Source organism: Aotus nancymaae, unplaced genomic scaffold (genome assembly GCF_030222135.1).
Source record: "Aotus nancymaae isolate 86718 unplaced genomic scaffold, 86718_ANA_hifiasm-v0.15.2.pri h1tg000010l, whole genome shotgun sequence".
Classification (NCBI taxonomy): Eukaryota; Metazoa; Chordata; class Mammalia; order Primates; family Aotidae; genus Aotus; species Aotus nancymaae.
This window is the reverse complement of record NW_026988421.1, coordinates 71063384-71077264: the sequence shown is the minus strand read 5'-3', so window position 1 is coordinate 71077264 and position 13881 is coordinate 71063384. Positions and strand designations below refer to the sequence as shown.

The 13881-nt window shown below is 46.3% G+C and overlaps 1 protein-coding gene across 2 annotated transcripts; it reads right to left on the bottom strand.

Moving 5' to 3' along the window:
* Nucleotides 1–2226: 2226 nt before the first annotated feature.
* Nucleotides 2227–13026, bottom strand: LOC110568920 (mannose-binding protein A-like). 2 transcript variants are annotated; one of them, XM_021673859.2, is made up of 5 exons: nucleotides 12714–13026; nucleotides 4836–5028; nucleotides 4280–4396; nucleotides 3361–3435; nucleotides 2227–2685 (listed from the first exon to the last, which is right to left on the bottom strand). In XM_021673859.2, exons 1-5 carry the CDS (start codon nucleotides 12783–12785, stop codon nucleotides 2312–2314), a joined length of 831 nt encoding a protein of 276 aa, XP_021529534.2. In that variant the 5' UTR covers nucleotides 12786–13026; the 3' UTR covers nucleotides 2227–2311. The 2 variants fall into 2 exon arrangements, with proteins under 2 accessions (XP_021529534.2, XP_064230451.1); XM_064374381.1 differs by lacking the exon at nucleotides 12714–13026 and adding an exon at nucleotides 6629–7072.
* Nucleotides 13027–13881: the final 855 nt, after the last annotated feature.

Sequence of the window (13881 nt, the reverse complement as noted above, 5' to 3'; positions counted from 1 at the left end):
ATGGTGAAACCCCAACTCTACTAAAAATACAAAAATTAGCTGGGCGTGGTGGCGTGCGCCTGTAGTCCCAGCTATTTGGGAGGCTGAGGCAGGAGAATTGTTTGAACCCGGGAGGCAGAGGTTGCAGTGAGCCGAGATTGTGCCGCTGCACTCCAGCTTGGCACCTGGCAACAGAGTGAGACTCTGTCTCAAAAAAGAAAAAAGAAGAAGAAGAAAAGGTCTTAGAGCAGGGACGTGAGACTGTAGGGATTGAGAGAGATAGGAGGAAAAGAGTCCCGTAGAGGGAACTAAGGGAAGTGGTCTGAAGGGGTAATGGAAGAATTGGAGTTTGCCCTGCAAGATTTTTTGCACTTCCCTGACTGAGGGGCAATCGTTGCGGGCTGGAAAACCACCCCTCGGAAGAACATAACTGCATGCTCCACAGTTTCATGGCTGAAGATACTATCCTTAATGCACAGTGTGGAAAAAGGGGCATTCATCTCAGCATTGAGCATGACAACCCTCCTTAGCATAAAATAGGAAGAACGATATAACCATCACCGGCCAGCTTTCTCATTTTCGTCTTGCCTGTGAGAACATTCAGGTGTAACATTCATGCTTGGTTATGGTCATTCTTTTGTTCTGGGTCACCGTATGTGTGTCTTTTCTCCCTCTAAAAAGTTTCTTGCCTTTCCTTTCTCTATTTGCCATAAACCATGGCTTCATATGTGCTTCTAAAGCTTAACCAGTTTCCTAGTCCCTCGGTAAGCAGTCTGGATTGCATTGGAAGTGGTTAATTATTTTGCTCTACATCACAGATATACTCCTCTCATTGACCCCAAGTGTGGCTCCTGTAGAAGGGTTTTTTGGAATTGAAAATTCGGTGATGCGGCTGTCTGTGTAGGTTCAAGGCTAAGGACACAGGTCCTACCACCCTCACCCTGCTGGTCCCAATGCCCTCCGCATGTCCCCGCCCTGCCCGGATAGTCCCACAGATGCAGCACACCCGGGGAGAAGGTGTGCTTGACATTCACTCCCTGGGATCCAAGCCATGTGCCTCTGTGTAATTTTTTGATGCACCCATTTGACAAATATTCATCAAGCACTTACGAACCATAAGGCAATTTTCCTGGTAGTTCAGATACGAAGAGAAGTAAAATAGAAAACTAAGATGAACTAAATCTTTTCACTGAGTTAAAGTGGCCCTTAGCCTATTGATGAAATATTTTCCCATCTCATTGTGTGAATGGCATACAGCGGGCACTGGAATCCTTTCCCTTCTCTTAGCTTGCTGCACAGGCTCTACGTCATGTCAGATCCATCCACCCTGAGATAGCTGAAAAACAGCCATGGTCACTGATGCAGTGGGCCCCGACGGCATCAGGAGCCTGCTCCAAAGGTGGACTGCATTTGCTGGCCAGCTGGGGCCACATAATTTAACCCATAGGCTATGAAGCTCGCCTTTGGGATGATTTTCCTCTTGTCTGTACTGATGATGGTCCCACTGACCTATAATGAGATGAGGATGTTACAGGGAAGGGAGGGGCTGCTGGGCAGGTGGGGGACTGGGGTAGGGGTTGGGGCCGAGACTCATGAGGTCTGTGGAGAAGGGCATACCCTGCGTGACAGTTTGCCTCCTTACACGCAGCTGACGCACCTCAATATCGAGTCAGCCTCCTAAAATGATGCAAGAGGAAAGGCTGTCCTTTGGCCTCAAGGTCACCCTACTGACTAAAGGGAGACCACGGTCACATGGGCAGAGTGAGAGGATTCCTGGGACTCACATCTGTTGCCCTCACGGGAGGTTGCCAGGTGTTACAGCCAGGTAGTGAGAGGTTGTCTGGCGCAGCTCGTGAACAACTAGAAACGATGCCTGTGTCCTAGAGAGGTCTGGGCTCGCCACAGAAGGAGTTTACGTGTCCAGTAGTGGCAACTCTTGGAGAAAAGGAAGGAGATCTCTCGGTGGCTGGGATCTGTGGCCTACTCTGACCCAGGTGTGGTCCCAGTGGGTCCTTCTAGTGGGCTTCAGTGTCTTCACCACGAAATAAGAGAGTCAGACGTGGCCCTTTCCACGGTGGACTCTGACCCAGCACTGCGCTCCTAGTGGATGGGGTCCCCTTTGCCATGGGCTGAACCAGAACCCTTGTGCCCCACAGTCAGCCTCTTCTCCTGTCCTCACCCCACAATCAAATATATCCCCTTTGTTTTCCTCCCATCCACATGAAGGAAGGACTCAACACAGGGGAGTTGTGGAAAACCAGCATTGAATTCTCTTCCAAAGAAGCAGAGAGTTCAACAGGGAGCCAAGGAGGGGGCCGAGGAGCACCCCTCTTCAGGCGGGAAACTCACAGACGGCCAGGAAGGAGGACGTGCAAGAGATGTCATTCCAGAGCCCGTCTTTCAGGAGAATCACGCAGTCCTCCCCTGAGCCGTGGTCATTTGGCTCATCCTTCTTCCAGTTGCTGTAGGTCAGCTTCCCGCCTGTCACATATATGAACTGGCCTTCAGTTACCTCATCTGTGATGCCCAGGAAGGCAGTGTCTTTGGCCACATCCTGGATGGCCTTATTCTCCTCGGCATTCTTGGGGGCAGCCACTGTGGCCTGGAGCCCAGCACACAGAGCCTTCACTTTGGCAAAAGGCATCCGCTCGCCATTGGTCACGAAGAGCTTCTTCCCAGATGCTTTCCCCAAGGAGAAGGCTTGCACTGAAATCACAAAGGGTGGGTGAGGTTAACTGGGTTTGGAGCCCAGCCCAGGACAGTAGGCGAGTAGTCCGAGTTCCCTGGGAAGTCAGACCTCTGAAAAATTGCCCTGTGCCCAAGCAGCTCAGGACAGAGGCTGGCCAGGAAGCAGGGCTCAGCTGCAGAGCCTGGGAAGGGGCGTCCAGGCCCTTGCAGACATCCCAGACTCCCCTGGGATATCCCTCCTTGAAAAAGCATCTGCTAAAATCTGCCCCAGTACAGGTGCACATAGGGAGACAGTCTTGGGCCTCACTGCAGCCTTGGGCATCAGGATAAGGAGGAGGCAGGGACAGACATCTGAGCACAGTAGATGCTAAGGAAAGAGCTCAGACTTCAGAGAAGACAGACCTCCATCCAACCCTTCCTCTGCCACTTCCCGGCTGAGTGACATCAAATGAGTCACCAACACTTCCTGCACCTCGGTTTCCTCACTTGTCAATAAAGCAACCTTAACAACCACAACTGAGGTTGCTGAGAGGATTGAATGAAACCGTCTTATGGGAAAATGCCGCCCATGACAGGCCCTGGTGTAGGACAAGTGCTCATAAGTTACTTCTCCTCCCACCTCCTCCAAACCCAGAGTGCTCTGAAGAAAAGAGTGAGAGCCAAGAACACATTATGGGCAGAGAGAAAGCTCACGCTTCTTCACGTGGTCCAGTTCTGATCTCAGGCTCCGTATCTCTCTCTCTAAGTTGGCCAGCTTAGCCTCAGCAACTGCAAAGCAATAGGGAGAAGGTATTTATGGAGAAGACCTTAAGTTGGAGAATAGAGCATTTTGAAAAAACAAAGTGGCTTACTAAGAAGAATGCTTCTTCCAGAAAAATAAGAAAGCAAAAGAAAAAAAGGGGGGGAATGACCGTATTCCTGCTTCCCAGCTATATCTCCGCATCCTTCACAACCTGGAACTTCAGCCCTGGACCCCTGTCTCCATATAAGGCTTGCATATTGTCATATTGTGAAAATTCATAAGAAAATACTCAAGTCATTACTCTTCTTTTTGAAAATTTTTCTTTGTCATTCATTTTCTTTTCTCATTCCAGATACATTTTTAATACCTTTATTATTTTGACAATGGTAGACAAATATGAGTAAGTGGGTTGTCATTGTTCTTTTGTTCGTACTGAATTTGCTCTATTTTGCTCTGAACTAAGTTGCTGTGATGTTCTTCAACACCCAGGGTTCCTAAAAGGCAGACCACTTGCCTGCCATTTTTGTGACAATGGACATAAACCCGACCCGCTAAAAGGCCTGTTTCCTCCCTGGCACCCCGGAGGTGCACACTGGACTGTTTCTGTTGAAGAAAAGCCAGGGCCCATCTGCTAAGGGGCCTGATGAGGGAATGGCCCTACATGGCTTGAACGTCTGCACCTGCTCACCTATGGGAATCCCCTCAGGCCCCAAGTAAAGCTGAGAGGGCCAAGGGCCAAGGGCCAAGGGCCAGGAAGCAGAGTTGAGCATCTTCCCATGAGGCAGCAGGAGAAGGGGACCTCCCATCTAGCCCTCTAGCTCCCCAGGCCCTGGGGCCCCCAAGCCACCCATGCTGAGTTGTGCCCATTACCTGAATTATCTCCACGATCTCCTTTTTGGCCCTTTGGCCCTGAAATTCCAGGAGGCCCTGTGTTTCCTGGGGGCCCCAACTTCCCAGGAGGGCCCTGCAAACCTCTGAGCCCTTGACCTGTTGCAAGACAAAGGAAACACGACCCAGTGGCTGTCATTCATTCTTTTTTCCCCAAAAGCTCAATACTCCATTCATGTTCACCCCAGGACAGCCAGTGAGCTAGAGGTGACTCAAAGAAGCAAGACTCCCCTGCATCCCAGGGGAAGGCCTGCACCAAGGCCAGCTCCCTAAGCAGGTGGGACACCCCCTCTATAGGGACAACCACACACACTCAGTTCCTGTGTGGAAATATGGGATCCAGGAGAGTCAGCGAGCAGCTTTGTTTTGGAGGCAATGGCATTTTACAGGGATTGTTCTGAGTGTAGCATGGGGCCTGAGGAAAGGGGCGCTTCCCCAAGTCTGTGCTCAAACCCTCATGTGGGGGGTTCAAGCACAGATTTGCTTGAATGCCTGCTAGAGGTGGAGATTTAGGAAGCCACAGCAGCCTGTCCCGGACCTGGCTCTCCCTTTTCCCCCTTGGGTCCGTCTCGCCCATCTCTGCCTGGGGTGCCATTGGTGACGGGGATGCCGCAGGTAATCACGGAGCAGGTCTTCTTGGCATCCTCACAGGCTTTTGTTTCTGAGCAGGAAGCCATCACCACAGATAGGAGAAGCACAGGGAGTGATGGAAACAGGAACATGGTCCTTACCTTGGGGTGGAGAAAGTGAAGGAGAGAATTTCATCCAGTCGTGTTTAAATAGCATTTGTTACTCACTGTGATGTGCTGGACCCAGTGCCGGGGACAGTGGACACAGAGGGGACCATCACAACCCCTGGCTCTGAGTGACTTTCAGACTACTAGGGAGACAGGCAGGTAAAAAATGTGAGTTAGATCAGTGCTAAAACAGAGGCAGGTGCAAGATTAGCACAAGCCCATTCTCCCTCGGGTCCCAGAGCTCCTGCTAGCACAAGGCTTAGCGGTCAGGCACCTCCTACTTGACAGCCCACGGGGCCCGAGGATTATCCATGAGCCCTGTGTCCAGTGGCCCAGACAAATGAAGCGAGCTCATTGCCTGGGTGAGCTTTGGCCCTGGATTTCTCAGATTTCTCTCTGAAGTGCCAAAAGAGCCATGGTTTCCCTCCTCTTCCTTTCCTATGGGCTGCAGAGCTGGACTCAGACTGGGGCAGTTGACCTGAGGTCCCACAAGGTCCATCTCTTGGCTGGACTTGGTTGAGATGGATCCAGTGGTTGAGATCCACTCTCTCGTTTCCAGTATGAGAGCCCTCTATGTTGCCCAGGCTGGCCTCCAACATGTAGCCTCACCTCCTCAAGCACCAGCACAACTGGCCTGAGCCACCACGGCTCCCCTTCCTCTCATTTCCTATAAAACTCCCTGTTTGACATGCTGGGCCCCAGCTGTCCTCAGAGTGGCCCCTGTTTCTCCAGCCACCTGTAGACCATCTTGCATAATGTCTATTTTGTGACAGCCACTTGCTGTGGGATTGGGACTGAGAGTGCTTTAAGGCAGGATTCTGACCCTCAAAATGGGAACTTTTTTGGTGATTGATCCTGTCCAGATGAGACTTCTCTTGGTTTGAGATCTTCCACTGAGAGGCCATTTCTGCCAGGCATCACCCAGGCTCTGAAATTTCTGCTCAGCCTGAGTCTGGAGGGATTCAGCTCCTGCTCCCCCTCCTCGAGGCTGCCCAGATGCCCCCAGCTCTGTGCCCCTACCCAGCTGTCAGAGTCTCCTCCAGCCTTTGTCCAGGCTGGCCCCTCCTCCAGGACCCTGGGCAGCCGGGACCCCATGGAACTCTCCCTCTGCTCTACTGCAGCCTCAGATCCCAGTGTCCTGGTTCTTGCTGCCCAACCCCTGCATCTGCCCTTGCTGTCCCAGCCTCAGTCCCTTAACCCTTCCCTTCCTCCAGGACGCAGTGAGAGGTACCCAGTTGGAAGGGAACTTTTGTGATCACGTCCTTCTCCAACTTGCCTCTTTCTATCATTTTTGTCTCTTCTTTGAACCTCCCCTGATGGCACTGAATTGGCACTGGATGACACAGTCAGGGCTTGTACCCATAGCTGGCACACACATGCCGCTTCTATTCTTCACTTTGGCAAAGACCACCCTTTAGTTTGCTGATGGCCAAGTGGATACGGAAACCTCCCAGTTACTTGGGCCAGACAGAAAGAGAGGCCCTAGGTGGACCTGATGACTCCTCTAAACCCCTACCTAGACCTCACCAGGATCCAGTCAAGAGACCAGTCTCTTGGCCCAGGCCCTCACCTCTTTCCTCCACAAATAACTTACTAGGGCTTCCTTGGAGACGAGTCAGTGGCAGGGAAGCTGGCCCTCCGACCCAGGCCTCTGGCAGGTGCCTGAGCGATGTCCAGTCCAGTTATTAGTGTGGTGACCAGGGACAGCGCTGGACTGGCCTTCAACCCCAAATTAATAATCAACCATCCCTAGAACTGCTGTGTGCTGGGAAGCTCTCCGGGCTGCTGCTGGGGCTTCCAGCACAGCACTGGGCAGCTCTTTACATTAGTGCCCTAACCCCTCCTCTACTACCCTTTCTCAGGCATCCATCTCTATGACTCAGTGCCTCTGAGCTTCTAGAGTCACAGGTTCCCAGGGTAGTTTTCTTCGGATATTTATTTTCAGAAGAAAAATGCATAGATCTTCCACCAGACAAATGTATGCACACACACATGTGTACACATCTTTGTATCAGTTGATTGGATTACTTCCATTTGTGTTTTGTTTATTGCAGGGCTGGGGTAGAGAGACTAAAGACCCCTGGCACTGAATCACCTCTTTCCTCTCTTCTCATTTAGAATGTTTGTCAAATGTCTTCTTTGGGTATCTCACAGGGCCAGGCACAAAGTGAAGGGGTATTTGCAACTGACTTCTATCCAAAGCCGAATGTGGGTGCTGGCACCTGCTGCTCCCTCTGTCCAGACATCTCCCTGAATCTTTGCTTATTTGGTTGCATATTGATTGACCACCCACCACCCCACATCCCTGTAGAACAAGAAGCGCATGAGAACAGGGGTCTTGTTCCCCAGATGTTGTTTCTCTACCGGGAAGAGTGCCTGAAAAAGATTCGATGCTCAATAAACATTTATGGAACAAATGAATCCTCCAGCAGCATGTCCTCAAATCAGCCCTCTTCTCTCTGGCTGGAGCTACCATCTGTGTCCCCTTTACCAGTGATCTCGCTTTTCTAGGGCAGAAGCTGTACTCAGTTCACATCTCTGTCCCCAGGGTGCAACCCAGGGCTGGGCACACAGGAGGACTGGGTGTGAGGGTGAGGAGAGAGGCAGAGACCTCAAGAAGACACCAGATCATCTGTGCTCATCCAAGCCTGAGTTTCCAAAAGTGTCCAGTTCTTGTCGCCAGACAATGGTCAAGCCGTTCAGGTCCTGGATGTGACCTTTGATGCTTGCCTTCCTCTAAACTCACACCCATTCTTTGAAACACTTCATGTCACCAAACAACTTGAGAGGTTTGCTTTTCCCAGTTGGGGAGTGGGGTGGGTCACTTCTCTGTAACTCTGTAACTCTGCCTTGTCATGGGCGTTTGACTTCTCAAGGGTCCTCAGCCTTGTGTACCATGTCATCAGACCCTGTCCAGAGGCCCTCCTGGTTCCCATTCAGGAGGCCTGCCAGGCACCAAGAGGGCCTCCATGGTAAAGAAGATCCTTCTCAGGGCTGTGTCTCCTGATGCCATTGACACAATGTTGAAGAGCCCATAGGCCCAGAGGACAAAGGATTTTCAGTTCACGCAGCAAATAGGCAGACCTCCCAGGAAGGTGGGAATGTGAAACTGACAGATTTGCATTAAACCAGGATCCTAACTGTGCCACAGATTTAGAGAAAGGGTGGTTTGAGCAGGAAGACAGTAGGTGAGAGGCAAATACACCTGCAAGCAAAGGAACCTGAGAAAGCCTGGATTCTGGACGGGACAAGGTTCTCCCCCAAGGGTGTGTACCCAGAGGTCTGTCCTCTCATAGACCCGGGGTGAATTTGTGTTGCTACTATGACTATTACTGAATTTTACTATTTATGCCAAGATGGACAATAACGTTTCCAGTGTCTCAGCACGGCATGATCTCCTGCACTGTTGAGACGTAAATGCAGTGGAGAACGACACCTGTAGATCAGGCACCTCAGTGGTGTCTCAGATGGAGGCCAGGTAGATTTGAGTTCACCATGGGACAATTACCAAACACTGTAGGGGACAAGCAGAGTGAGAGCTGACAGAAATGACAAGCCTCAGAAATAGTATGCACTTCAAAAGAGGGTACAATAAACAAGAACAGAAAATCAAACACCGCATGTTCTCACTCACAGGCGGGTGATGAACAATGAGAACACATGGACACAGGGAGGGGAGCATCACACACTGGGGTCTGTTGGAGGTGGCCAAGGGAGGGACAGCGGGGGGGTGGGGAGGTCGGGGAGGGATAACATGGGGAAAAATGCCAGATGTAGGTGACAGGGGATGGAGGCAGCAAACCACATTGCCATGTGTGTACCTATGCAACAATCCTGCATGATCTGCACATGTACCCCAGAACCTAAAGTACAATTAAAAATAAATAAATAAAGGAATAAATGAACATTATATAATTAAATTTATAAACTAGAATAAAAAATAAATATAGAGCTAATAAAATAGGATACTGGTTCTTTGTATGAGACATAAACTTAGCAAATATGGTGGTGGTAGTTTGGGTTGTTTTTTCCTTGTTATAAAATTACATCTCAGGCCCTTTGCTGTAGGACTTTGCAAAGGCTCCCACTAGAGTGTAAGGAGTAAACACTCTAGCCTTTTTGCTGTTTGGTGTGGCCATGTGACCATGAGCTGAAAGGAGCTGCAGCTTTACGTGTGCTTACAGGTTTGATATGGCCTTTGTATTACTTTCCCAATCATGGGAATTATATATCCCTGGAAAGTGATATGGAACAGACATGAACTCATCTGAAAGTCTGGAGTCCAGCTGACTGCTGCTGAGTAGAGGCCCGCTCAGCTAAAGTCAGCCAAAGCTCAACAAACTGGAAGACTCAGAGCAGGAAATAAAATGTTCACTGTTGTAAGTCCCTGAGAGGGAGATTTACTGTTGTGTAGCTGACTGATACAGTATCAATGATTCATAGAAAAGGTATAAGAAATCAACAAATCAGGAAGAAAAAGGGATTATTATACTAATATAGATAATACTGACATTATAAAATTATATCATGTACAGTAGATTTTGTAGCAATACTGCTACAAAATTAGTTAAAATACACAATTAGTTAAAATTGTGTATTTTAACTAATACTAGTTAAATACACAACATTCTAAGAAAGTTTAGAATTACTTACATTGGCCCAAGAAGTGTTAGAATAATGAATATATTATTTTATCACATAAAATTCCAAAATGGAAGTCAAAAATTATCAACCATTTATCCATCAACAACACGGTTTTAAGATGAGTTGTATTAAATCTTCAGAGAAGAGATAATTTCTCTGTTATAGAAATTGTTTGTATCCAAAAGTTCTTGGCTAAAATGATTAGCTGAATATATAATTCAGAATGCATAAGGACAGAAAAAAAAGAAAGGCACTCTCAGCCAACCTAATCTGTGAGTACAGGTGCAAAATTTTTACACAATGTAAAAAAAGTAGCTCTTAAGTCCAGCAATGTATTCATGGTTAATAGCAGTCTCTGGAATCTGATTTCCTACGTTCATATTAGCTGTATAATATTTGACAAATCACTTTGACCTCTATATACCTTGATAGTCTCATTTGTAAATTTGAAAGAATGATAGCATCTATAAAATAAGATTAATGAGGATTACATGAGTTAATACTAGTGCCCAGTCCATAGTCTGTATAATGAGCGTATTGAGCATCAGACCAAGTAGAGTATAACAGAAGAATGCAAGGATGGTTCAACGACAAACAATAAATCAATGTAAATCACTAATTTAATAGAGAGCAGGTTTTATTAAGAGCATAAATTCAGTCTCTCAGATCTTGGCGCTTGAAGCTCACTTGTTCTCAAAACTGATATGTAGTCTCAAAACTCTTTTGTCATTGATGGGCATTTGGGTTGATTCCATGTCCTTGCTATTGTAAGTAGTGCTGCAACAAACATTCACATGCATGTGTCTGTATGGTAGAATGATTTATATTCCTTTGGGTATATACCCAGTAATGAGATTGCTGGGTCAAATGGTAGTTCTGTTTTTAGCTCTTTAAAGAGCTGCTACACTATTTTTCACAACAATTGAACTAATTTACACTCTATCCAAGAGTGTATAAGCATTCCCTTTTCTCTGCAACCTCATCAGCAACTCTTATTTAAAAAATTTTTAATAATAGGTATTCTGACTGGTGTGAGATGTTTTCTCATTGTGGTTTTGATTTGTATTTTTTAAATAATAAGTGATGCTGAGTTTTTTTCATATACTCATTGGCTGCACATATGTCTTCTTTTGAAAAATGTCTGTTCAAGTTCTTTGCTCAGTTTTTAATATTTTTTTCTTGTAAATTTGCTTAAGTTTTTATAGATGCTAGATATTACATTTTTGTCACATGTATAGCTTGCAAATACTTTCTTCCATTCTGTATGTTGTTTGTTTACTCTGTTGGTAGTTTCTTTTGCTGTGCAGAAGCTCTTAAGTTTAATTTGATCCTATTTGTCAATTTTTGCTTTCATTGCGATTGCTTTTGGTGTGTTTGCCATGGAAACCTTTGCTTGTTCCTATGTCCAGAATGGTATTGCCTAGGTTGTCTTCCATGGTTTTCACAGTTTGGGGTTTTACATTTAAGACTTTAATCCATCTTGAGTTGATTTTTGTATATGGTATAAAAAAAAAGGGGGGTCCCGTTTCAATCTTCTGCATATGGCTGGCCAGTTATTCCAGTACAGTTTATTGAATAGGAAGCCCTTTACCCATTGCTTGTTTTTTTCATCTTTGTTGAGAATCAGATGGTTGTAGTACTGCAACCTTATTTCTGGGCTCTCTATTCCATCCCCTTGATCTATGTGTCTGTTTTTGTACTAGTACCATGCTGCTTTGGTTACTGCAGCCTTGTGGTATAGTTTGAAGTTTGGATAATGTGACACCTCCAGCTTTGTTCTCTTTTTTGGTTCCATATGAATTTTAAAATAGTGTTTGACAGTTGTGTGAAGAATGTCATTGGTAGTTTGATACGAATAGCATTGAATCTGTAAAGTGCTTTGGGCAGTATGGCTATTTTAATGGTATTGATTCTTTGTACCCAGGAGCATGGGATTTTTAAAAATTTGTTTGTGTCATCTGTGATTTCTTTAAGCAGAGTTTTGTCATTCTCACTGTAGAGATTTTTCACTTCCCTGGTTAGCTGTATTGTTAGGTATTTTATTCTTTTTGTGGCAATTGTGAATGGGATTGCATTTCTAATTTGGCTCTTGGCTTGTCTTTTGTTGGTGTGTATAGGAATGCTAGGGATTTTTTTTTTATGTTGCTTTTGTATCCTGAAACTTTGCTGAAGTTGTTTATCAGCTGAAAAAGATTTTGGGCAGGATTATGGGGTTTTCTAGAAATAAAATTATATCACAACGACTCAATGAAAAATTTCAATGAATCTCTTAAAAAATGTATAGGCTCTCCTGGCCCCTATAAAAAGGGATATAAAAATGTAAATGGCATAAACAAAATTTCTACTGTTCATAAACAGAAACATATAAAATATAACAGAATCAGTTATAACAGAAGTATTGGGGGAACGTGAGGATCCAAAAAGATGGTAAAGTATAAGATCAACAAATAATATATCAAGAGTTTTTCTTAAAACCAGCAATAATTAATTTATAATAAAATAGTATAGCAACAATAGAAAATTAAACCATAAAGTAAGTAAAAATAAATCTAAAAGGAAATGAGAAGATAGGAAAGAGGCCAAGACGGCCGATTAGAAGCAGATGTGGTTCACAGCACTCACAGAGAGGAATGAAAGGGGCAAGTGAATACCGCACCTGAAATGGAAATATCCAGATAGTCACATTGGGACTAATCAGGGAAACAACTTGACCCACAGACAATGGAGGAAAGCAGGGTGGGATGATGGCCCACCCAGGAGTGACACAGAGCCAAGGGAGCCCCCATCCCCAGCCAAGGGAAGTGGTGTGTGATTGTGTGATCCCAGGAAACCACTGTTCTCCCACAAATCTTTGCAACCCACTGATCAGGAGATCCCCTTGTGAGACCATGCCAGGTCCGACACAGAGCTGTGTAAAGTCTTGGCAGAGCAGCTGCTCAGGCACACACAGAGACCCAGGAATTTTATATACTCTAGCCCTGGGATCCCCAACAAATGTGTCTGCCACTCAGACAAGGTGGGAGGTCCATACATACCCCTAGGAAGGGGGCAGAATCCAGGGACCTGAGCAGTCTCATTCTGTGGGCTCCACTTCCATGGGACTTCATGAGATAAGATCCACTAGCTTGGAATTCCAGGCAGCTACCAGTAACAGGGTGGAGCCTACCTGAGACAGAATGGAGTCCCAGAGAGGAGGATCAACTCAGCCATTTCAGTCTATGGGCTTTGGAGAGTCCAAACAGTCCAGACAAGAAAGGATCCCCCCAGCAGAACAATACAGTAGCTTTGCCCGGTCATGGCCAGGCTGCTTCTTTAAGCAGGACCCAATCCATTTCTCCTCACTTGGCAGGACCTCCCAGCCAGGCCCTTCAGCCACTCCCACTGGCTCATATTATGGACAGAGCTCTGGGACAGCCTTCACTGGTGATACCTCCAGGTATGGGAAGAACCAAGGCAACTAAGGTCTAGAGCGGCCTCCCAGCAAACCAGAGCAGCCCTATGGAAGAGTGGGCAGACTGATAAAAGAAATACAAACAGACATAAAACAACAACAACGACAAAGAAAAACCACAAAAACCCCATCCAAAGGTCAGCAACATCAAAGATCAAAGGTAGGTAAGCCAACAAAGATTAGAAAGAATCAATGCAAAAATGCTGAAAACTCAAAAAGCCAGAGTGTCCCCTTTTTTCCAAATGACAGCAACACCTCTCCAGCAAGGGCACAGAAGCAGGCTGAGGCTGAGATGTCTGAAAGGACAGAAGTAGGCCTCAGAAGGTGGTTAATAACAAACTTTGCAGAGCCACAGGAGCACATTGCAATCCAATGCAAAGAAGCTAAGAATCTTGATAAAACGACATGGGAACTGACAGCCAAAACAGCCAATTTTGAGAGAAACATAAACAACCTGTTAGAGCTGAAAAACACACCACAAGAACTTCACAGTGCAGTTACAAGTATTAATAGCAGAATAGACAGAGCAGAGGAAAGCATATCAGAGCTGGAAAACTTACTTTCTGAATTAAGCCAGGCAGACAAAAATAGACATAAAAGAATGAAAAGAAATGAACAAAACCTCCAAGAAATATGGAATTATGCAAAAGGACTGAATCTATGACTGATTGGGGTACCTGAAAGTGATGGGGAGAATGGAACCAAGTTGGAAAACATACTTCAGGATATCATCCAGGAGAAATTCCCCAACC

Excerpts from the sequence above, each read along its gene's own strand:
- LOC110568920 (XM_021673859.2), bottom strand. The coding sequence starts at position 12,785 with ATGAAGTCCCATGGAAGTGGAGCCCACAGAATGAGACTGCTCAGGTCC. Across the intron at positions 5,029-12,713 it reads ATTCTGCCCCCTTCCTAGGG|GTAAGGACCATGTTCCTGTT; the intron begins GTATGTATGGAC and ends CTCCACCCCAAG. Across the intron at positions 2,686-3,360 it reads ACTGGACCACGTGAAGAAGC|TGCAAGCCTTCTCCTTGGGG; the intron begins GTGAGCTTTCTC and ends TTGTGATTTCAG.